The sequence below is a fragment of the Clinocottus analis genome, unplaced genomic scaffold (genome assembly GCF_023055335.1).
Source record: "Clinocottus analis isolate CAN_PGR_092001 unplaced genomic scaffold, fCliAna1.0.p SCAF_2, whole genome shotgun sequence".
Taxonomy (NCBI): Eukaryota; Metazoa; Chordata; class Actinopteri; order Perciformes; family Cottidae; genus Clinocottus; species Clinocottus analis.
The window spans coordinates 24,119,072-24,142,795 of NW_027175931.1; the positions used below are offsets into that span (position 1 = coordinate 24,119,072).

Here is a 23,724-nt window from a genome sequence, read left to right on the forward strand (position 1 = left end):
GACTATCATTTATTTAACTAATTTTGACTCATGAACTCAGCATTTAAAAAATAAATAGATATAAAGTGCTTTAAAACAGAAGTTTATTTATAAGTAATTTCAGATTCATAGTTATTTTTAAAAATGATAATGAAAAACAACCGCTGCCCCGCCCACTTCTTCTTCTTCGTGGACCTGAAGATGTGGTAGATAACTAGGTGATATTAATTAACCTAGTTAGTTAGCTAGTTAGTCAGTTAGTTAGCCAAACATCTCAACGCTCTTAACACAACTTGCTTAAGGTATGTTAAACTTTTGTCTTTACAGCAGTAGCCATTGCCTCGTCGTGGGGATAAAGTTAAAGTTTAACATTAGCATAGTGTAATTTGAGCATTTAAAAGCTAGCTTAGTTTAGCTGTGCTAACACCAACATTAGTACGTTTAATTTACGTCTGACTACAGCAGTTTAATATGGGTCAAAGTCACCCAGTTGAATCGAAATATTTTTAAAGCAACATCTGTTTATGTGCTTTCATAGGCTTTTTACATTTTTTTTTACATTTGGTTTTCTGTTTCGCCTTTAAAACCACGTCTGCTGCTGTAAAATGACGACGTGTAACGTTAAAAGCACAGCCTCTTGTGGCTTCCTGCTCACATTTGACACTGACAGTCTCTCTCTCTCTCTCTCTCTCTCTCTCTCTCTCTCTCTCTCGCTCTCTCTCTCTCACTCTCTCTCTCTCTCTCTCTCTGCTCTCCGCACTAATGCTGATATTTCTCTCCAGCATCACCAGCGGAGAGGAAGAGCAGGAGGAGGAGGAGGAGGAGGAGGAGAAGGAAGGAGAGGTTGTGTCAGGTGGAAACGGGGACCTCTATGGATATCATAATCACCCTCCACCGGCTCGCATCCTCCGCACCGACAGCATCTCCCGGCCCGCGGTCACCGCTGCAGGCGCACAGCGCCCGTTCCCTGCGCCAAGGCACCGCGTCTCCACGGCAGAGGCTCTCCGGGCTGCTGCCACCGTGATTACCCGGACAACCCGCTGCATCCTGGTAGTAATAAGGACTAATCGAGGGAAGACCCTGCTGGAATAAGAGCGGAGCGTCAGATTCCTCCATTGATAAACCGCTCTCCTCATCGATTCAGCCAAACGGTCGTCTTGGGTATAAGAGGCGGACAAAACCAATCCAAGAAGCCTGACACTGAAGCTGAGGTAAGGCCGACAGAAGGACGACAGCATGATTCATTCCTCCACGGGATGTCGTTTTATTCAATCATTCCCTGAGTGAGAGCAAGGAGTCGAGGTGCACGATGGTGTTTTTTTTTTTTCTTCCCCTTCCCCCTTTTTTTTTTTTTGCAGGGGACGCCGGCCTGCGATTTGGGTGCAGGGTACCGCAGTGATCCGGCGAGGGGGGAACCGCGCTGTTACATGTCTTTTTTTTGCCACTCCATGTGTTACACGATGCATGCCTGGAAAAAGTTAGGATGCCAGCTGCCAGAGCTGTCTGCCTGCAGTTCGAGAGGATAAATGGGTCAAGGAAGCAGCCGAATAGCGGCCTAGTGTATCGGCTTTGTGATGTTGTTGCATGTTACACAGGATCAGTTTATTATCAATGTTCATCATAACCGGTAACTTTAAATTGCCGGTGGACTACGTTGGGTTCTGGTGGCATTTAGGCAAACTGTACCCCCAATGTAAATTGCAACTTCCCTAAGCGTCCCAGTCATCCTATATATTCCTGCAGGAAAGTAGAGTGTCTCTCTGGCTCACTATGTGACCTGACATTACTTTGGCATTCCTGCCCCTTGTGGTATCAGCTATTCCCCTAATTTCTCTGTTGTATAGCCCCCTTATGCAGGGGTTGGGTGGTGGGAGGCATTCATATTATTCTTACCCTTTTGGGGAGACAAGGCCAGCAGCAGCAGCAGCATAGCTCGCTTTAGCAGCGCGAGCAGAAGGAGCTGATGCACTGTAGCCTGTCAGGTCTCAACGTGGTGTGTTGTTGATCACATCTGCAGCGCAATGTGACCACTACCTCGGTCGGGACTGTTACATGGTCGCCATTTGTGGTAAACATCTGTGCTGGCTAAGCGGGGAGCTAATGCAGAGGTGTGCATGCAGGTGTGGGTCAGTTGGCTAGCTTTGGTTTGTTGGTGCAAGGTGTGTGTGTGTATGGAGAGAGAGAGAGAGAGAGAGAGAGAGAGAGAGAGAGAGAGAGAGAGAGAGAGAGACTCATAATGAGCAAAGGCTGTATAGTCATTCATTTAATTCAGTCATTTGTATTAAATATCACAGCAAACCACAGGCTATCCTGTAGATAACTTTGATGACATTAATAGAGCCAGTTTGATCCTATCACTCTTTATTTTAACAATAGTCCACGGTACATAATAGACTAATGCTTTTTTACCTTATTGTATTTAATGGAAGTTAAAATCTGGTGTCACTATTTAACTTGTGTAATACACCTACAGGGGGGTTTCAAGTGCGCATTTATTAGAAATTATGGTCTCGTCTAGTATCACTTCCATTTGTATAATACCAAAATACATGTCCACATTGACCCCTGTCCTCAAAAGTGTTATAAACACCCACATATTGTTAAAGTAGCATACTACATTTGGATCTAATGCTTCAAGTTAAAAAGCGGGTATATATATATCTTTAGATATATATGTCTATATTTATATGTATGTATCTATATATATATATATATATATACAATAGAAAGCCTCTCTAGGACACTGAAGTCCTCTGCTGCTGATCCGTTGTTTATCGGACCACAAGGTGACAGTTGTGAGTAAGACTTGGGGTCTTTCTCACAGACTCAGGACTGGGCGTCGGCTGCTCTCTCTCTCTCTCTCTCTCTCTCTCTCTCTCTCTCTCTCTCTCTCTCTCTCTCTCTCTCTCTCTCTCTCTCTCTCTCCTAGATGTTGTTTCACTTTGCGGAGGTGAAATGAGTAGAAGTGACTCAGTGCTGTGTGTAAAGTGCGTACTGGGTGACGTCACGATGAAGCACCTGGTGCGTTTGTGTTGAAGAGAGAGAGAGAGAGAGCCAAAGTGAGATCATTCTGGATAAAGTTGTGGATGAGGTTAGGTTTGGGTCAGAATAATTGTTGAATTTGAAGGTTGGCTTGGCGTCTCGTAGGGGCTGAATACAAATGATGGTTTCGTCAAAATGTGTCCTTTGTTGCTGCTTTTTGTTGCAGATCAGCAAGAACAAGGTTTTCTGCCCTGCTGTATTTATTCAGAGCAGCAATAAAGTTGGTTTCTTCTGTGCATATGCAACTTTATCGCCTTTATCACTGATGTGTGCGGGAGTGTGTGTGTGTGTGTGTGGTAAAAAGAGTGGACGCACACACTTAGGGTCTGGTCCCCAATAAGCCTTTAGAGACACAAAGCTGCTGCCTCTGACTGATTAACACTGGCAGCTGTCTCTCCCCCCCCTTTTCTCTCTCTCTCTCTCTCTCTCTCTCTCTCTCTCTCTCTCTCTCTCCATCTTTCCAGTCATATGTGTCCTTTCCCCTGATTCTCACTATTTCACCTCTTCCAAGGTCAGCCTTTCTGTTTCTCTACAACATCTCCCTTCTATAAAACAAATCACTCCCTCTTGATGATTGTGCCTCTCTCACTCAAATCTAACCTAACCTGAAATATAGATGGGCGGTCAGAAAGTATGAATATTGCCAGTTTTATAAATCAACTCACTTCTAAGGCTATCCTACCCACTATATAGATATACCCTGACCAACTAGTGCTTGCTTGCAGTCTAAATTAACGCTGCATGCCATCTGTTTCAGTCTCAAGTTGGTGTTTGGTCATTTAGTGACATCCTATATTTTAAATTCACCCTGATAATTCTTGGGACTAAGGAACATTTGGCCTTTGGAGTAGGGCGCCAGGGCTGGAACCAAGTCACTTGTAAAGGCTCTTGCAGCTTAAAAGGGCCTGGTGAGGAGCTCCTAAAGAGTGGATCTGGACCCGCTTAGCTGTTTGCTGTTTGTGGACTCTGCAGAGGTTAGCACAAGATCAGAAAATACAGTGACACACATGTGATTCTGGATCAAGTCACAATATTTGACTGACTGCTCAAATCACAGAAGTATGAAGAACCTGAGCTGGTGCTTCTGGTTTAACTTGAACCAACAGGCTATTCCCGATGCCGTTCAGCATCAGCACTGAACTCACTGGTGTTAATGACCGAGCTGCCTCACTGCAACGTTCACAGGTTCAGTGCTTGTTTCAAGGGCGCCTGATGTTTGGCATCTTGCGGGCTGAAATAATTGGAGTATTGTCAATCTTTGGTAAGGATGGCCAATAATAATAATAATGTGCCAAATGCCAATAACCCCGAAATGCTAGCTGTGCAGGCCAGAGACAGGACTTGAGTTTAGGACACAGGGGCGGGTGGGAATTTGTTGAAAAAGTGTGAAGGATAATTAAAGGAGAGAGCAGTGTGTGTGTGGAGGGAGGGGGGGGCGACGCTTTCATTACACCATTGGCGTAATGGTGATTTATTGTGGTTACGAACAGCGACAGCATAGCTGGGGAGGGAGGGCAATAATAACACTGAGTGGTTTAGAGGGGAAAGCATAAGACCTGACAGTTCTGCACACGCACATGTTATATACACATACCATACAGGCCATTGTTCCAATAGTAAATCAATAGAAAATACATCTGCAATAACTATTATTATCAATTTATTGTCATTTGCCGATACGTCAATTTAGTCAATTATTTGAATGGAAAACCTAATCATTAGTTTGATCCCTTATACACACCTGTGAAAGCTTGCGATGTAATCATCTTTCTTTAAGACTATGAATAATAGTAATTAATACAAGTATTCTAACAGTTCACAACTATGTCACAGCAGCAGCTGAAAGAGCAACACACTCAACACACCTGGGAGAACATTTCTCTTTAGATGCTGTCCTATGAACCGTGTTGAGGTTCTGGTTGATCCACCAGAAGAAAACCAGGACGCCTCAGATGATCTGCATTCTGTCGTCTGAGCGAGACACTAAAAGACGTCTCTGATGCCCGTTATTGTTTTTACTTAGATTGTCAATAAAGCAGCGTGGGCGGGACATGACAACTTCTTTTGTTCACCTCGACTTTCCTCCTCCTCATCTGTCTCTGGGCTGCAACCAACAATTAGTCGTTTTTTTTAACACAAGAACAAAACAAATATGTCATTACCCAGTTTTCCCAGGTGACTTATTAAACTTGCTTGTTTTTTAGTCCAAAATCCCCAAATATGTTATGTTATTATAACTCAATCATGACAATGAACGCTAGCCAATCCAGAAATTTGAAAACCTGAAACTGCAAAATGTTTACTATTAATGTTTAGCAGATTATCAAAATGGTCAAATTAGTTTTGTTAAACCACTAAATGATGAATCAACGTGTCTATTCCGCTCTACTCTGATTTTTAATCTAGCCTAATCTGCACCACGTGGTTTATTTGCATTACATTTTCACCTGACAGGTAATATTAGTATTATGAAGTAAAGTAAAACAACATGTGTGTGTGATTTTCCACTGAGGTTTTACAATGTATATGGGATGTTCAAAAGCACACACACACACACAGCAGTGATTCCTCCTCTTTCTTCCAGCTCCATGAAGAGATCAGAGAGGCTGCTGCTGTTTAAACATTTGATCCTTCAGGTCCCGGACAGAACCCTGTTGAGTCCACCAGAACCAGATCCCCTGCAGTCTGGGAAAGCACAAAAAGATCCAGGAGCATTGTTTATGATGATCCTGTGTTCGTGATGTTGTTTCACTTACCTTTCTGCTTCCAGATTTCATATTTAAATTGTCTGAGTTTACACAATATCAATACAACTAAATTGATGGACGTTAACAGATTTAATCAACACCGTGTGAAACATAGATATTGCTCTGCGGACATTTTTAAAATCAACAATGTTCACTGTTCAGATTCCCTGAAGATAACCTTCTCAAGTGTGTTGTGTTTATGAGCAGCATGAATATCATTGATAGCATTCGGCAGAGAATCTACTCCATCACCCGCGTTTTAGTTTTAGTGCAGCTTTGTGGTTTTAGTCGTTGATGACTGATCCAACTTTCCATGCCGGCCGGCAGCAGCATTACTCAGCACTTTGTTGTTGACGCTGCAGTCGGGACGGGTGATACTGTGTGTTTCCAGTCGGTTTACTGCAAACCTTCATGGAAGGGAATATGCCCACCGCGTGTTTGTGCATGATGATGAATGAGGAAACTCAGAAGCACTCCACCGGTTTTTGACACATGAAGCTGCAGTTTACAGGGAATAAGAGTCAGCCTGTGAACACAGCTGTTCGTCCTCTAAAATAAATTACCCTTGTGTGTTATCAGGTCCATCTTGGTTTGGGCTTTATAGACTTGAAACTTTTATCAGGAAGGAATGGCACGACCCATCATTTTTGGCCAGGATATCTCCGACTCCGCTCTCTCAATTTTGACCATTTATTTCGGGAGCATGTGTGTGATTGTCGCTCCTGCCCGGGGCCGGCTGATTCCTCAACAGCTGAGTCCCATTATTAAAATAACATCGATAACACACACACACACACACACACACACACACACACACACACACACATGCAGATATTAGTACGAGCAGTGTGTGTCTGATTGATTGAGAGACACCAGGTGGTTGAGGTTAGGCGAGGATCACGCAAGGAGAACAGAGGACACACACACACACACTCTCTCTCTCACACACACACACACACACACAGTATGTTGATGTTGACTGTCATGAGATTAAGGCAGTTTGACTGATGTCGACTTGCCGTTGTGGTAAATCTGTTGTTTCTCCTCGTTAATCCTCTGTAATGGGTTTTGATTCCAGCTTCTTAACGTTATCATAATTTTTCTTATCATGATGCATCTTGATATCACATTCTCTCTCTATTCTTATAATTCCTATAAAGTCTCTCTTTCTACGTCATAACGTCAGGTATTTTTATTTTAGCAATATTTTACGACATGCATTTCAAAAAATGCCGCCAGCTTTCAGATTAGTAAAACTGTCATGATTTTGACTACGACGATTTTGCTTGACAATATATTGACCCAGAAATTGTTGCGATAAATAATATTATTGTCATATTAAAAACATTTTATGCCACTGACATTACGATTACCTCAACTTCGAATTATTAAGAATATTTAGACATTGTGATTGAAACATTTAAAAAAAATGTTTTTAATTAATAGACATAAAATATTTGCACAACGACTCAAAATGTAAAGAAAACTGTTGTTGTTTATTCTGATCACGTTGGCGTGAATAGTGTTGACATTCTTATGTAAACAAACACGTAAACAAGCCATAACAGTAACAATGAAGTCAGAAAAAATGATCGAGGTCATGTCTATATATATGACAGAGGTGTCAAACATACGGCCCGCGGGCCGGATCCGGCCAGCCAGGGGGTCCAATCCAACAGTAAAAAACATTATTTTTTTTCGATCAGAATTAGCAGAGCTGGGATTTGAACCTCTGATCCTCTGCTTGTAAGACGGACATGCAAACCATTGATCCGCAGTCGGATGTGAGAGCTGATATTAATGTGTTGGAAGTCGTTAAAAATGGATCACGTCACGCAAGCGGCGTCACAAACGCGTCACAAAGCGAGGGAATCTGCAGAGGAGCAGAGCCCAGGCAGATAAACAGAGGGCTGATTGGTCTTTATGTTGCTAGTTAATCGTTGAAAATAGGGTTTATCATCCAAAAACCTTCAACAATGATTGAAACATAGAGAAATATTGTCGTTATTCATGCGTTATTATGCTGTGATTTTACCGGTCCGGCCCACTTGAGATTAAAATGGGCAGCATGTGGCCCCTTCACTGAATTAAGTATGACACCCCTGATATATGCATGAGTCGTATAACATAACTGTTGTGACAGGCCCACTGATTGGCTGCCATTGTTTTATTCTCCACGTCCTCCCACCTCTCCGCAGCTACACACACCATAGGAACCTTCTCTCGCTTCATGCTTGGTAGATAGATATCAGTCAGGGGGCTTTGGATGCAGGTATCAGTCGGTCCGCAGTGGGACTGGATACAACCAACCTTGATTTGGCTCTCGCTCTCTCAAGGGAAACAGGCTGATGGGGGAAACATGTACAAGGACGAAGGGGGGTTGAACATGGGGCTCGCTCATTTGCAACATCTGGGATCACACCATCGGCTGCCACTCATCTGAGGCACAACACACCATGCTGAGATATTATCAGCGAAGCTGAGAAAGGCGTTCAATAGCAGACAATGTTCAGCGAGCAGAAGACTGCAAGTTTTTCTGTCAGTCCCTCATCTTCAAAGAAGTCTGATTGTTGGTGCAAGGCAGAAATAACTAATGTTTTTAAAAGACACTACCAGTAGTGCAGCCCTCAATCTATTGTGTTTTATTACTTCAGTAGCAATACTAAAAATAAAATGATGCCTGTGGCAGCATCCTCATAATAAAAACACAGACTTCAGCATCTTCTGGGTGACTTCACATAACGAGCTGATCGAATTCACTAATTAGGCAATAAGGTACGAGAGGCAGTACTGTATCGTCAATAATGTACTTGACGATACAGTTGCCTGCGACATGAGAAATAGTAAGTAAATAGTAAGCTGCCTTGCAGCACAAAATAGTTGTAGCCACCAAACGTTGTGTATTGCATTTCAGTAGCCGAGAGACTGTCCCTGTGTGTTTACAGCAAAATACTATAAATAATACTCAATAAAAGTAAGAGTCCTGCACTTATACGTTTGTTATAAAGGCTGCATAAGCAAAAAAATGTATTTAAAAGAAATAAGCCAAACATAAACTGCTTCTGGCTTTTTAAAGGTTTTGAACTGTGGATCAGACAAAACAAGGTTTTGGACAATTCAATGGACGTTTTAGAAATTTTATCGGAAAGTTATTTGAGAATATAATCATGAGTTGCATCACCAATCACATTATTATAATTTTCTTGTGTAAAACTGATTTGATTGCGTACTGAATATCACCTTTTACACAGCTGCAAACAAGCTCTCCTTTTCATTAGATTAATTCGGTTGACCTATAAATCAACTCCTTTTCCCGTAGGTTTCACTTCTGCGGGTTCTTGTGCAGTCCTTTATCTGCTTCATCACCAGAAACACTGCGCTGGGATGTTGTGCTGCCTTCCTCTCCAGGGAGAAGGGCTAAGTGCATGTGCACAGCTCCCCCTCCTCGCGCTGTCTTGCTGGGCACGCTGACATTTACACGATATGGCTACGTTGTTCTCCAGCGGGGTGAGGTATGGGGACAACAGCAAGCTTAGACTTTTGTTGTAGTGGCAATGGAGAGAGAGGCCAAAAAAAGGGGTCAGATGAGGAGAATAAAAACAGTAAAATGGTTGAGTCGAAGACGACAAAAAAACCCTCAAACCTCTTCTCTTTCACTTGAAACCCCGATGAATCAATTAGTCGTTAATCATAAACATCCTCAGATCCTGTTTTTATGAACGTAAACCTGCGTTTTAAGCACACAACATGAACATACAAACATGTGCCCCTCCCCCAAAGCACCAAATGGCATATTTTGTGTCTTGTGGGCACATATGCTCTTTACCAGGAGAAATTTAATTGTGTAACACAAATAAACATGGAGGAGGAACGGGTCCAAACTAATGTTGTCAGTGTAGCGTCGACCGGCATCACAGATATCATCTCGAAGTAGACATCTTTAGTAGTAGTCGATGTAAAAATCTCATTGTGGGTTAGAAAGTGTTGAAGTTGAGAGAGAGAAAGTGAGTTTTTTGGACATTGGATGAAAATCTGTTATTAACGTAAAAGGAGACTAAAATTCATGAATATCAGAACGTTGAATGGATTCTTTTTTGTTATCATTTTGATGTTTTGAACACTTTCATTTCTCAGCTATTTTTACCCTCCAGTTCTCAGCTGTCAGGGAGATGAGACAGTTCAGGTTTACTCTGCGTCAGGTCAACCCTCCTTCAGGGAGATTTTATTTTATAAAACATATTAAAAAGCTCTGATGCCGAGGACAAGCGCTGCGTCTTTCATGAATGGGTAATAAATGTTATTCATGGACTCTTTTTGCTGCTGTAGTTATTTGTGCATCCTGAAAGGTAAATCGGGAACATTGCAGCAAACGCTTCATATTTTTCTCTGCCTGAATCTAAATTTGTTTCAATGAACCTGTGGGGTTAATCAAGGGTTAAACGTCATCAGTCAGAGTTTAATTGGGAAGTGTGAGCTGCCTCTCGATGCCTTTTGCATGTACCGGTGTGTGTGTGTGTGTGTGTCTGTACAGCATGTGTGTTAATATCGTAGCATGAAGACAAATAAATTCTTAGTTGACCAACACTTTATTGATCTGTGTTAATTGAACTTATTTTCACCACAAGGATTGACACAATCAGCACCATTTCAAATCTTGGTTTTTCCGCAGATGTTCATAATTCTCTGAGGAATAGGTTATTTGGCATGAAAAAAGCCTAAAAATAACAAATTTAAAGAGAAATCTTAGTTGATGAAGACCAAAACAACTGTGGAGGAGAGGGAGGCTGAAATGAATGTCCATGTGTGTCTTATGTCTAAACACGCGTGTCAGACAATTCCAAAACAATTCAGTGTGAAATGAAACAGCGTTTTAACCTTTTTAAACAAAACTGTCTATCGAGAATAAGCACCACTACTTCAATGTGTAGGAGCATTGGGACGACAGCTCCCGATTATTTCCATCATCAAGTAATCGGCAGATTATTTTCTTGATTCAGAGATTAAACATTGAATATAAAAATTGGTCAATGTCTATTTTAATTTTTAATCAAATGTCTTATCTGACCAACAAAAAACCCAAAGATGAAATAATCTATCAACTACTTGATTGATTTACTAATATTTTTCAGCTCTAAAGGTATATGTAGCCATTGGAGTTCATTCCTGGCAAATACGTTCCCATTTACATTGTGTGTGTGTGTGTGTGTGTGTGTGTGTGTGTGTGTGTGTGCTGCAGGGCGTCGGGCGCGATGGCTAATGCCTCCCCAGACCTGGACAACGCGGAAGCCCAGCGCCAGCTCAACAACAACAACCGACCAAGCAGCTCAGGATTCTGGGAGACGGAGTGCACGAGCTCCAAGCTGTTCGAGTGCTCGCGCATCAGGGCCCTGGCAGGTCAGAGGTCACGCACGTGCTTAATCCCATCCATTCAGACACACACATACCTGCATTTGACTCATCCTAACTGCCTCTGATGTGACGCTGATTCCTTTGTCTCCCTTAGATGAGCGAGATGCAGTGCAGAAGAAGACTTTCACCAAGTGGGTCAACTCCCATCTGTCCAGAGTGTCCTGTCGCATAGCGGACCTCTACAACGACCTGAGGGATGGATACATGCTCACCAGACTGCTGGAGGTCCTCAGTGGAGAGCTGCTGGTGCGAACACACACACACACACACACACATGCAGCGAGTCATGGCAAACTGTAATGGCCGTGGTATCTGTTTTGTAGTCTCTCTGAATTGATCCGTCACAGGGTGTGAAGCGTTAACTGGTAAAGGTGCTGTCTGCAGCGTTTCTGAACATCAATACATTGACTCACTAGATCGCTCGTTCCTGAACCTTTCATTATTTCTGCTGTTTCCAAAAAAATCACAAATCTTTAGCTCTTGTCCTGTGTTTCTTTTTTTTTTTTTTATTAAAGTACATTAAAAGTAAAATCCAAGATATGTTCCATGTTTATAATCCCTCTGACCTTCCCCCCCACCCAGCCGAGGCCTACACGGGGTCGAATGCGGATCCACTGCCTGGAGAACGTGGACAAAGCCCTGCAGTTCCTCAAAGAACAGAGGGTTCATTTGGAAAATGTGGGTTCCCACGACATTGTGGATGGCAACCACCGCCTCACGCTGGGCCTCATGTGGACCATCATCCTGCGCTTCCAGGTAAGCAGGAACACTCATAAAGCTCCCGTGCATTGTTCGGGTTATGACATTTTATCACAAGTCGGTGATGTAGTGGCTTTCTTATGGCAATGAGCGAAACACAATTTGGGTTTCCTTTGATTTCTGAAGTGTTATGTGTGGCGATTGCAATTGGTTGTGATATTCCCTGCGATCTTTCTAACTGATCCCTGGTCAAAAAGAAATGCTGAGACTGACTGCGGTCTGTCTGGACGATCGCAGTCAGCATTAACCGCTGTTATATTGAGCGCTTAGCGACTGCTCCACAACCAAGGCTAGGCCATCTGAAGCAGCGGCAGGAAGAAACAGTCCGTTTTTATTCGCAGCGACTACATGCAGCTGTGATTTAAAAGTGAAAACTGGATTACACGCTACACTGTGTCCTCTGAGTCGTGTGTGTGTGTGTGTGTGCGAAAGCAATTTGAACCCAGCGTTGGAGCGGTGGACTCCACCTCTATCAAGCTACAGAGAGGTGCTCATAGAATGTAATAGCATTAAATAGCTGTTGTTGAAAATATCAGCAGGGATTGATTTCAGGAAAATCTTAAAGATTGCTGAATTTATTCTAATATCATCAGTATCACATGGACGTTACGACTGACCTTCAAACATGTGATTCCTCCCGTGGGATACTGAGGCTTAAATGTGAGCTTCTCCATGGTGCACGATCCAATGCTACCGACTGAAGCACGAGGACGCTGTCATCAGCAGCGGCTTCGTTCAGGACGAGCTGCCAGCGGGTCGGTGGCGGGTCTTTTGGGGCGGGTCACAACTGCCGCATCATCAGTATGCGACAGCGGCGTTTGGTGGATAAAGCTTGAATGTCACTCAGGGCTCAGAGGCCTGGAAGGCAGCAGTCGCCTTGCAGTCTGCTCTTCGACAAGGACACACACTCTCCGACATACACACTCCATCAGTCTCACTATACGCACACCTATTAGCACATCTTGACACAGGTTTCCAGGCTGTAGTAGCAGTGATACAGAATCAGTTCCTGCCATGTAAGTACAGCAGAAGCCTCTTCATTGCCCTTAAGCGTGGCTTTGGCACAAAACGCTTATTTAGCGTTATTCGGACCCTTCTGTAACATTCATGGTGCACGGCAGCTGTCTCATGGGACCCAGTATTGTCGCGTTAGGCCTGGTTACCGACCACAAAGCACATTTAACAGCACCGCGAGCAGACTTCTTTGTGTGTTCAGTGATCCTCTTCGAGCTGTCGAGACAAAGAAGACAGATGTTCTGTGTGTGTAATTTGAGTGGATCCGATCATTTCAGTGTAAAGGTTGAAATGAGTGTTGTATGATGTTCATATATATAGTGTGAAGAAATAAAAAATTATGTTCCGCACAAACTGATTTATTAGCTGGAGTTTAGCAATGCTTCAGAAAGTAACAGGCTTGCAAACATGCTTGTTTGGAAACTCAGTAATGCCCCTTTGTGTCGTCGGACAAGCTTGTAACGCGACAGCTTTGAGCTGCATGAGCGTTAGCTGACTGCTAGCTCTGCCGCCATTAGCTGTGAGCCAGCAGGCGATGGTCTCTTCAATTTTGCATGCGCTGAGAAAGAAGATCGGTGCAGAGGACTGGCGTTCAGGAGTGTGTGTGTGTGTGTGTGAAAGATTGTAAGAGTAATTATGAAAGAAGTGAGGACAGGAGAAAAGGATGGTTGGCTGATGAGAGAATACCAGCATTGATGTTGTGTACTAGAAAAGGGTGGGGTCTAACTGTGACCTTCAGTCAATGTTCCCATCAGTGATTTGTTCTCAGTCAGAGGAAAAGTTAATTACAGGAAGTGTTATGAAAAGGGACCATGTAGCAAGAAGATTGGCTATTTCTATATAGTTATTAGTGTCGGATCGCGAACCAAATCAGATGAAATCATGCAGGTTTAACAGAAACGCCTTCAGCCCAGACTCCAGCGCGGCGGCCTCCAGCGCGGCGGCCTCCAGCGCGGCGGCCTCCAGCGCGGCGGCCTCCGGCGCGGCGGCTTTCAGAAGCGACCAGCTCACTGCGGACAGACCAAGATCCCGCTTCAGTGCAGGAAAAGAAGCTGCTGCCGGGTGCTGAGCGCTCCGACTGCAGGTGGAAAGTGGCAGCGAAGCCGGATCTGAGCTGCTCACGGTGGGCTAGTGATGCTGGAGTCTGAGCTGAAGCAGTTTTGAATGATTGTATAGAAATAATGACATCAAAGTGAAAACAAAATACACACAATATCAAGGGACTGAATAAAATATTGACAGAAGCTAAGCTGCACAGTGGATTGAAATGTCACCAGATCGGTCTGAACATATTTGGTCATGTTACTAATGTGACAATGGTCTAACAACGGCATGAATTAAACAGGAAAGTATAAGCACAACTGTTTTGGTCACATTAAATAAGAGAACCTTACTTCTGTCCCAACAGTTCATCACATGCATTTCCATTTCCAAGTGCTGAGTTCAGTGCTCATTTTTTACATATGCTTATGGAACACGTTGCGTTTCAAAGTACATTTGGTTGTTAGTTGTTTTTGTAGTAGGCCTGGGGTGGGATTTACACAATTGTTTAATTCTTTAGTCCAGAACTGTGATGCTAACATGGTAATAAGGTGGATAACCTAATTCAATCTAAACGTATAATGTCCTTAAGGTGGAAAACTGGCCAAGGTCGTCCGAGAGGCTCCCAGTTATCTTGCACTTTGGCTCCTCTCATCTCAACCTTTTCCTCCTTTCCTCTGTGGCCAAAGTGAGAGTTTGCTTTGTCCAGTCAGCAGGTAGGAACCACTGCAGTGACTGCACGCAGGCGGAAAGAGAGAGAGAGAGAGAGAGAGAGAGAGAGAGAGAGAGCGAGAGAGAGAGAGAGAGAGAGAGAGAGAGAGAGAGAGAGAGAGAGATGGAAAGAAAGGAGAGGATTGACAGGCAAAGCAAGAGGAAATCCTCATGTATTTACAGAACCATTCACAAATTATAACAGTTATTATTTCAATTATAATGTGTGTGTTTTAAATGTCCTTGTGTTGCAGTGTGTGTGTGTGTGTGTGAGCTAACACACTGCCAGCTCTCTTCCAGACACATTAATGAGGCTATATTTGACCAGATGTATTCAGATTTAAACTGAGTGCTTATACTGATGTTATCTCGGTGTCACGGTACATGTGTTGATGTTGTGCGCTAGTTGTTGACGAGATGTACTTTTTGTGTGTTTTCTCCTACTAGGAAATCATTTTTGAAAACCTTTTAAATGCAGCGACACATAGGAATTACAATGCCAGTATATAATGTATATTATATTAACATAGAATAAATTAGATCGGCCCCATTGTTACCGATACCAGATTTTTATTGGTCTGATTTATTGATTTGCAATCATGTGATCTGTTTTCATTGTTGTTGTATTAATTACGACATATCTGCCACTCAAATATAATCTAGTGCTGGTTTCACATTGTGATTTATTCTGAGGATGAAGAGACGGACGAAGGATTTTTAGCGTAATCCCAAAACCTCATTTTGTCTCTATTTGTGCTCATGTGTAGTGTTCATCTTTTTGCGTGTGCGTTCATGCGCAGGCATTGTGTGTGTGTGTGTGTGCTGTTATACGTAAGGCCGCGTGTGTGCGTGCAGTGTTGTGCCTAACGACACGGGTAGCAGCTGATTCTAGGGTGTCATGTCTCCCAATTACCTTCGATCATGTCACTGTGATGTTATCGGCTGAATGGCCGTCACTGCCACCTATCATCAGGCGTTACAAAGGCTCCACACGTCCTTGCCCTGAGAGCCTCAACGCTTACTGCTCTTGTCTGTTTCTCCTGATGATCCTCTCTCTCTGTAGGCATTGCTTCCAGGTTTTTAGAAATACTGTTTCACTGACAGGTGATTCAAATCGGGCTGGTGTTGCTCTCGTGGCTAACAGTGGTAGCTTTTCTGCAATTTAATCACAGATCTCATCACTGCTGATGATCTTTTTTGAAGCTGCGTAGTTATATCCATACACAATAAAAACAAAACAAAGCTCTTCCTCCACACTCGCAGACACACTCTTCAGTCACAAACAGGTAAATGAAGCAGGGTCTGAGCCTCGAGGTCTCAGCAACAAACACTGAACTTTTTGTGTTCTTTTTCAGATCCAGGTGATCAAAATAGAGACGGAGGACAACAGAGAAACTCGCTCCGCCAAGGACGCCCTGCTGCTCTGGTGCCAGATGAAGACCGCAGGGTGAGCAGTAGAATAAAGACAATACAGCGGACTGGAAGCCGCAACCGTGGATGTCATGGCCGTTTGTGTAAATGTACCGAATCGGTGTGTTGGTGTTGGCGTTGGCGTTGGCGTGAGAAAGGAATTTCAGGAATTTCTCCGTGCTCCAGGTACCCTGAGGTCAACATCCAGAACTTCACCACCTGCTGGAGAGACGGCCTCGCCTTCAACGCCCTCATACACAGACACAGGTCAGGTGATTTCCAAAGATAGAGTGGAGATATGTGTAGCGGGTTTGGACAATTTTAGCATTAGTGTCACATAGGGGTGCAAAATGCCGGGAATATTCAAAGTTGGAAACTTTCCACGGGAATTAACGGGAATAAACAGGACATTTTGGAGTAATTTAACTGTATTTATCTTGTCATAAGCAGACATGCGTGCAAACATTTAAAAACAACTTTTAAAAATGACTTTTTTGACAATCCAAAAGCCATGAATAGTCGAGGTGATGGTGTACTTTTGTGTGGACGTACATACGTCCGACTCTCACTGCTGTAAAAAGTCTACTGTATACAAATAAACTTGGTATTAAATAAACATGGCTTCAGTTTACCAAGTAATCAATATGCTAATGACAAACAGAGTTGGGAAAGTTCACTTTCTGAAGTTCATAGTCCATAATTCAAAATGTTGAACTAAGTTCACGGCTTCAAAAAATGAACTATTTCAGTTATTTTGTTCAATATGTTGCAGCTGTAATTTAAATCTCTATCCGTCTGCAGTACCGCTCTCGGCCTTTACCGGAAACTTTCCGCCCCTTTGCAACCTTAGTGTCACATAAACATGACAAACTCTGATTCGTCATCTTGCGCCCTGCAGGTCCGACCTGATAGAGTTCCACAAGCTGACGCGGTCCAATGCAACCCACAACCTCCAGCAAGCCTTCAACATCGCTGAGCAGCACCTGGGCCTCACCAAGCTCCTGGACCCCGAGGGTGAGAACGTTCAACTGCTTCTCTAATCAGTCAGACATACAGCTGTATCCGTATTACAACCAAAACAGTGCCATGTATGGACTGAGATAAATAGTTAGTGCTTCTGTGTAAAGTCAAACAGACACTAACTCCTCTGCTCTCCGCCGCCTCCCTCCCTCTCAGATGTGAACACAGAGAACCCAGACGAGAAGTCCATCATCACGTATGTGGTCTCCTACTACCACTACTTCTCCAAGATGAAGGCTCTTATTGTGGAGGGCAAGAGGGTTGGCAAGGTAACGAGTCACACACATGTTGACACACACACACATTCAATGAGAGGTGAAGGGCTGGCAGTATGTTAATTAAATCATCAAAATGTGCGGCGATCTAAAAGTAAAATATGTAACTTTCCCTTGTTGAAATGTCTTAAACGACCAAATCTATTTGAGATTATGTCGTTACATAATCTCAAATGTTTCAACAATTGTCCTCCCATGATCCCACGCTTCTTCATGATGTTACCGCATCCCTCCTTTTGTTAATGCTTTGATTGAGGGAGGAGAACTCCCTCGAGGCTGAACATTACATGTTGTTTGTTTAACAGAAATACACAAACTTTATTCAAAAAACGTATCTTTCTCTATTTATTTTGCTCCTGCCTTGCCTCCTCCTGTCTGACTCAGGTCCTAGAAAACTGTGTTGAGGCGGAGAAGATCGTCAACCGCTACGAGGCTCTGGCGTCGGACCTGCTGGACTGGATAGAAAAGACCATAGCGGTCATCAGCAACCAGAAGTTCGCCAACTCGCTGACTGGAGTTCAGCAGCAGCTGCAGGCCTTCACAACCTACTGCACCATCGAGAAGCCCATCAAGTACGTTTATGTGGGTTTGTGAAAATGTCACGGGATGTGTCGCAAAACAGGACCCAAACGCCGAAGAACCGTGACAGGAATCTTTAATAAAACAAAAACAAGGACCGGCAAGAGCACAAAAAGGCACTAAAAAACAGGATCCAGAGGTGACGATAAGGAAGACTAACACCACGGAGATACACAGCACGAACCGACAAGCAGACAGCAGACAAATGGGCTTTAAATACAAGAGGGAGGTAACGAGTAACAGGTGGACACAATGAGGGCAGCACAGGTGCAGGAAATCCACAATCAGGAACCAAATAGACAGACAATCCCAGACAATCACCAGAACAGGAAGTGCAGAGACGCAGGGGACACAAGACTACAAAATAAAACAGGAACAAAAACTCAACCCATGACAGAAAAGGCGTCTTGATATTTGCACATACTCACGCATGCGTATGAATTCATGCGTAGCCTTTACTGAAGAGTATGTCGTCATTAACGCACTGCTTGTAAACACAACTGGCGACTTGAGCGCATTAAATTAATCTATAAGTCGACACATAGAAAGTGTACCAACTTCCAGTCAGATGACATACTATGAATTTGTTTTTCCCACAGCCAATGTACACACTTGATACCTCTCCTTTGTCCTCAATGTCTTTTATATAAGATTATATATATTCTCGCTCAGGTTCCAGGAGAAAGGGAATCTTGAGGTCCTTCTGTTCACCATCCAAAGCAAGCTCAGAGCCAACAACCAGAAACCCTACGTGCCTCATGAAGGGAAGCTCATCTCTGACATCAACAAGGTCATTTACATCCACCAGCTGTCTTGATTTCCAAAAGTTTTCGCAAACATTTGGCCCGTTTAACCCGTCATAGTTTCTATTCCTTTCATTTTTCCATTAAACAGTTTTTATTTGGGTACTTTTGTCATTTTCCGTCCAGGCCTGGGAGAAGCTTGAGAAGGCGGAGCATGAGCGCGGCGTTGCTCTACGCAAGGAGCTGATTCGTCAGGAGAAACTGGAGCTGCTGGCTCAGTGCTTTGACCACAAGACCACCATGAGACAAGCCTGGCTCAATGAGAACCAGAGGCTGGTATCGCAGGTAGGGACCTCATGCAGCTGCCTCTTCCAGTGGAGGCAGAATCACAATCAAAAGGGGTTCACTGCATGGAGGGAAAACGAGGATCTGCTAAATTTCGGTTTTGCAAGGCAGTTCTTTTTCCTTTTCTAAATGATATTTAATGCATTATGCCCACTATTTAGCCCAGATGATTGGTGACAATGATAAATAACAGATCAATATGTGTTTTTCTTTATTATTACTCAGTACTCAGAGCACCTTAGAGACATCTTTGGTCCAGAAGTTGGACATTGGAAGTGTTTTTTTCTTTTCCATTGTCATGGGATCTGGGTGTTTTAATGAAATTGGAATTAAAATATGCAAGATATAACTAGTTCATGTGTTATATCAGTCAAAATCCCGTAGTAGGCCTGCAACATAGAATATCGTTGCATTCAGATGAATTCCTTTACTACTGTGTGCAAATTAAGGTTCTGCTTTGGTCGTCATTCAGTCCTTAATCTTAATTAGATTAGTCTTCCTTCACTTTCTCTTCTCCCCCTTCGTCTCCTTAACTTCTCTGTGCATCTCACTTCTTTTTTTTCTCCTTTTAATTGTTCTTCTCTTCGCCTACAGGACAATTTCGGCTACGACCTGCCGGCGGTCGAGGCGGCGATGAAGAAACACGAGGCCATCGAGGCGGACATCGCCTCGTACGAAGAGCGAATCGGCGTGGTGGTGGAACTGGCGGCGGAGATGGAGGCGGAAGCGTACTACGACATCCGGCGTATCCTGGCGCGGAAGGAGAACATCCTGGGCCAGTGGAGTCTGCTGAAGGAGCTGGTGGCCGGGAGGAGGACCCGGCTGGAGAAGAACCTGGCCCTGCAGAAGACGTTCCAGGACATGGTCTACATGATCGACTGGATGGAGGACATACAGGTACCGCAGGGAGAGAGGGGGGGTGAAGGGGGGGGGGGGGGGGGAGAAAGAGAGAGAGCGAGAGAGAGAGAGGGGGGAGGGGAAGGGAGAGTGGGGGAGAGAGCGAGAGAGAGTGAGAGAGAGAGAGAGAGAGAGAGGGTGGGAGAGAGAGAGAGAGCGGAGGGGGGAGAGGGGGCAGAGAGAGAGAAAGGGAGGGAGAGGGAGGGAAGGAGGTAGAGAGGGAGAGAGAGAGAGAGGGGGAGAGGGAGAGAGAGCGAGAGGGAGAGAGAGGGAGAGAGAGCGAGAGGGAGAGAGAGAGAGAAAGATGGAGAGAGAGAGAGAGAGAGAGAGAGAGAGAGAGAGAGAGAGAGAGAGAGAGAGAGAGAAAGATGGAGAGAGAGAGAGAGAGAGAGAGAGAGAGAGAGAGACAGACAGAGGGACAGAGAGAGAGAGAGAGAGAGAGGGGACAGAGAGGGAGAGAGAGAGAGAGAGAGAGAGAGCGGAGGGGGGGCAGAGAGAGAGAGAGAGAGAAAGGGAGGGAGAGGGAGGGAAGGAGGTAGAGAGGGGGAGAGAGAAGGAGAGAGAAGGGGAGGGAGGGAGAGAGAGGGAGGTAGAAAGAGGGAGGGAGAGAGGGGGAGAGAGAGAGAGGGAGGGAGAGAGAGAGAGAAAGATGGAGAGAGAGAGAGAGAGAGAAAAAGATGGAGGGAGAGAGAGAGAGAGAGAGAGAGAGAGAGAGAGAGAGAGAAAGATGGAGAGAGAGAGAGAGAGAGAGAGAGAGAGAGAGAGAGAGAGAGAGGGCGAGAGAGAGGGGGAGAGAGAGAGAGGGAGAGAGAGAGAGAGAGAGGGGGAGAGAGAGGGGGAGAGAGAGAGAGAGGGGGAGAGAGAGGGGGAGAGAGAGAGAGAGGGGGAGAGAGAGAGAGAGAGAGAGAGAGATCTGTTTTTCTCTCTATGATTTCCAGGTTTCCTCATTTGAACTGATGGATTACAAGATGTAATTTATAAATACAACTATTATTAATATTATTACAGAGAGGTGAAAAAGTAGAAAAGAGAGACATCCTGATGTGTCACATAACGTCACACCTGCTCGCTGTCGGCTCAGGTGCAGCTTCTGTCCAAGGACTTTGGGAAGCATCTCCTGGAGGTGGACGACCTGCTGCAGAAACACGGCCTGCAGGAAGCCGACATTGCAGTGCAGGCCGAGAGGGTCGAGACCCTCAACACCGCTGCGCTCAAATTCACCACTATAGAGGGTACACACACACACACACACACACACACACACACACACACATCTGTCTTTAGCTGCCACCAACAATGAATTATTTTAATTATCCATCAAGTTTTTGATTATCTTTCTAATAACTGATAAATATTCATTTTAAATTAAGTTCGTTTCATTTTGACAAACTGTAGGCTTTGTCATTTTATAATACTTAACACTTTGTACAACATTATGACTTTTTGAGTGTTTTTACCGGCTTTAAGGACAAAAATATGTTTTTTTAATATTGATGTTGACGCATTTTCAGTGTTGACGTCATGCAGACCTGATTTGACTGATTCAGAATACTAATCACCTTGAAAAAGTTCTGTGTTTAAAAGGCCAGTTAGTCAGAAGGTTAAAAGCAGTTATTAGATTTAATGCATATTTTATTACAAAAGCATGTGCACAATAACTAGAGATGATTACTTTTACTGACACAGACATACGGATGCTGAGTCAGGTGTATTGGATACGGGCGACAAGATGCCGATCTGGTGTTGGATGACGTTATTTTAGAATCTAACAATTCAGGCATTTATATTTATATATATTAGATTTGCTAAGTTAGGAAAGCAATGTTTAAGAAAGACCTGGTGTTGCCTTAAACAAGGATCCCAGTAACTTTCACACACTGAGGCAAACAGCCTATTAATTAATCTGGTATTAGATCGATGCTCGTTATCGTTTCGACTCCAAAAGGCTGATTGGTGGATCCACAACAACAACAACAACAACAACAACAACTCTCCAATATTGTATACATTGAGCCTTTGGTACAAAATATAAGATTTGTTTGAGTGGTAATGAAGTGCACTGAACTGTTCCTCAGCCGACTGAAATAGACCGGTATTGATTTAATTTCGTCCAGTGAAGATGTATTTGACCTTGAGACCACTTGATATCAGGAAGGGGATCTGCTCAGCTCACTTTGTAGGAGGTCCAGCTCAGCACAACAAAGCGCTGCATCCAGTTTGGGATTATCACGCTCATTAACCTAATCTTACCCTTTCCCAGGTTACCAACCGTGCGACCCACAGGTGATCTGTAACCGTGTCAACCACGTCTCTACCTGCCTGGAGGAGCTGAAACAACTGGCAGCGAAACGGCGGGACGAGCTTGAGGAGTCGAGACAACTGTGGGCCTTCTTTCAGGTATGGTGTCCCACCTGAAGGGAGTTTACGATGATGTCTGTTTATTATGTCTTCCATGAGGCTTTAGCTGTGCACTGTCATCCTGCATTCAAACAGCATCGTACATCGCACATCTTCTCAAACCTGCACCGGCTTTAAAGCAAACTACTTTGTTTTGGAAGGGAAATCCTGCCGAATGTAATTTATTATACCATTTTCATACCGACAGCTGGCTAATTAGAGAAATCAAACGGAAATCTCTACTGAAGATATGATAAAGCGGTGCTTCTTTTGCATGCGAACAGAATAGTTTGCAGTGCGGTGAGGACTTTGTGTTTGTTTCTGAATAACACATCTGTGTCTCTTGTAGGTGGGAGAGAAGGTGTGAACTGTAACCCTGTTAGTTATGCACACACACAAAATATGTTCAGTCCAAGTAAACTGTCCTTTTCTGGACCCGCCCTCTCATCATTTGAACACTCAGATTTAAGTTCCAACACCATTTTTTTCATCCGTCTCGTCTCATCGGGCAGTAGTGTGTCTGTCTATGTGCTGGACAAGCTGCTCGTCACTCACACAGTTGATGAACGAGTTATTAGTGTTAGTGAGTAAGCTTTTAAACCCAACTATGAAAGTAATGAGCGTATAACGAGAAGAGCACATTTCGTTGTACAGACAGTCACTGGTTCACAATGTTGAACCACTAATCGCATCACATTTCTGATTCATTTGGCGAGATCCCCTTCTGCCTTTTTGGGAGGCTCTTGGAAACTAAGTGGGATGGACTTCAGCGTTACATGGAGGACTCTTCCTTCAGTGTTTTTCCTTCTCAGTTCTTTCAACGATGTTTCTTCTTTTCATATACTTTTTCTTGAGGATTTTTTCCCCGTTGAAACGTTAAAATGTCAATCTTTGTCGCCCTGTTAGGAGCTGGAGGAGTCGGAGGCCTGGATCAGGGAGAAGAGTGCCATCCTGGGAGCTCAGGGTTATGGGAAGGACCTGAGCAGTGTGCTGAAGTTACTACAGAAGCACAAGACCCTGGCTGGAGAACTGCTGGCTCACCGGTCGCTGCTGCAGGTGTGGATGCGTTTTCTGTGCTTTTGTCTGTGTGTGCATGAGAATGAGCACCTAGAATACCTGCAGGACCTGGAGTTTCAGTTCAGAGCTTCATGTACTTCAGTGCGTTTATTCATTTATAAATGGCTTTTGAGGTCACCCACATAAAAAAAGGGATAGTTGGACGTTTTGAAGTGGGGTTGGGAGACGTATTTATTTATGTAAAAGGTGGTCGACACGCCCCCAATTAGGAGAAACAGGAGTAGCAGCACTGGAGCTATACGGAGCATTTGTGCAGCAGCAAAAATTATATTTAGAGTT

General features: G+C 43.9%; 1 protein-coding gene across 2 annotated transcripts in view; it reads left to right on the forward strand.

The window, feature by feature from the left end:
* Nucleotides 1–765: 765 nt before the first annotated feature.
* Nucleotides 766–23,724, forward strand: part of LOC137790520 (spectrin beta chain, non-erythrocytic 4) — a 60,652-nt gene continuing 37,693 nt past the window's right edge. For both annotated transcript variants that reach the window (XM_068584837.1, XM_068584839.1), the window contains exons 1-15: nt 766–1,190; nt 11,005–11,162; nt 11,272–11,423; nt 11,760–11,933; nt 16,058–16,149; nt 16,299–16,379; nt 17,011–17,126; nt 17,289–17,401; nt 17,792–17,979; nt 18,659–18,776; nt 18,916–19,074; nt 19,669–19,971; nt 21,053–21,203; nt 22,232–22,368; nt 23,275–23,424. In XM_068584837.1, the coding sequence (XP_068440938.1) occupies nt 11,018–11,162; nt 11,272–11,423; nt 11,760–11,933; nt 16,058–16,149; nt 16,299–16,379; nt 17,011–17,126; nt 17,289–17,401; nt 17,792–17,979; nt 18,659–18,776; nt 18,916–19,074; nt 19,669–19,971; nt 21,053–21,203; nt 22,232–22,368; nt 23,275–23,424 (2,079 nt within the window). In that variant the 5' untranslated portion in view covers nt 766–1,190; nt 11,005–11,017. The remainder of the gene's footprint in view (nt 1,191–11,004; nt 11,163–11,271; nt 11,424–11,759; nt 11,934–16,057; nt 16,150–16,298; nt 16,380–17,010; nt 17,127–17,288; nt 17,402–17,791; nt 17,980–18,658; nt 18,777–18,915; nt 19,075–19,668; nt 19,972–21,052; nt 21,204–22,231; nt 22,369–23,274; nt 23,425–23,724) is intronic.